Source organism: Plasmopara halstedii, assembly GCF_900000015.1.
Source record: "Plasmopara halstedii genome assembly, contig: Scaffold_2501, whole genome shotgun sequence".
Taxonomy (NCBI): domain Eukaryota; phylum Oomycota; class Peronosporomycetes; order Peronosporales; family Peronosporaceae; genus Plasmopara; species Plasmopara halstedii.
The window spans coordinates 38-750 of record NW_020189408.1 but is presented as its reverse complement, the minus strand read 5'-3'; the positions used below and the strand labels follow the sequence as shown (position 1 = coordinate 750).

At 55.5% G+C, this 713-nt stretch overlaps 1 protein-coding gene across 1 annotated transcript; it reads left to right on the top strand.

Moving 5' to 3' along the window:
• Nucleotides 1-58: 58 nt before the first annotated feature.
• PHALS_04031 (uncharacterized protein) lies at nucleotides 59-446 on the top strand (the record flags this gene model as incomplete). Its single annotated transcript, XM_024718291.1, has 1 exon — nucleotides 59-446. A coding segment is annotated over one exon (388 nt), but the record flags the coding sequence as incomplete, so codon positions are not given.
• Between the last annotated feature and the right edge of the window lie 267 nt (nucleotides 447-713).

Sequence of the window (713 nt, the reverse complement as noted above, 5' to 3'; positions counted from 1 at the left end):
CGTCCAACAAGACGTTCCACGTGATAGTGGACGTCACCGTTCTCATCGAGAAGAGTCGATGGCGGGCGGTGATGACCGGGTCGACCGCCGTCCGGTGACTCGTGATGCTCTTCGAGCCCCTGAGAACGAGGTCCTTCGTGGTCGGAGCTCCACTGAGCGTCATGCTGAAGTAGCATATCGCTGTGTGGACACTCTTGACGATTTGAAGCGCGTCGTGCGCTGGCTGCCTCACCTTGAGGACTACCACGATCTGTTGGAGCGACTCCTAGCCGTGGAGCAGTCGAATGAGTCGCTGCGTGCGACGGTAGAGCGCTTGGTACCATTAGAGATGGAGGTTGTAGCACTCCGTGCTCAGAACCAGTTGTTGGTTCAGCTTCTGGGTGGCCGAGGTCCCGTTGGATCCGCTCCGGCGCCACCGCTTACGCATTCACTTGCGCCGGATCCCGGTACGGCTTGAGCAAGCCCACATAAAACACCGGGTGGGTGCGCAATCTGTTTCGGAAGGTTCGGCGTATACGCTAGGCCCCGTTGGCCACAACCTTAAGCGGTCCGATAAACCGTGGACGAAGCTTCGTCCTGAAGATAGCAGAGGCTGCATGTGTTGGCAGATTTTTGAATTTAATAAAACCAGGTCCCCGAACTTAAAGCTTTCTACTTTGCCTCTTCCTTTTTCATCTGCATATTCTTTCTGTAGGTCTTGGCTTTCAGCCATC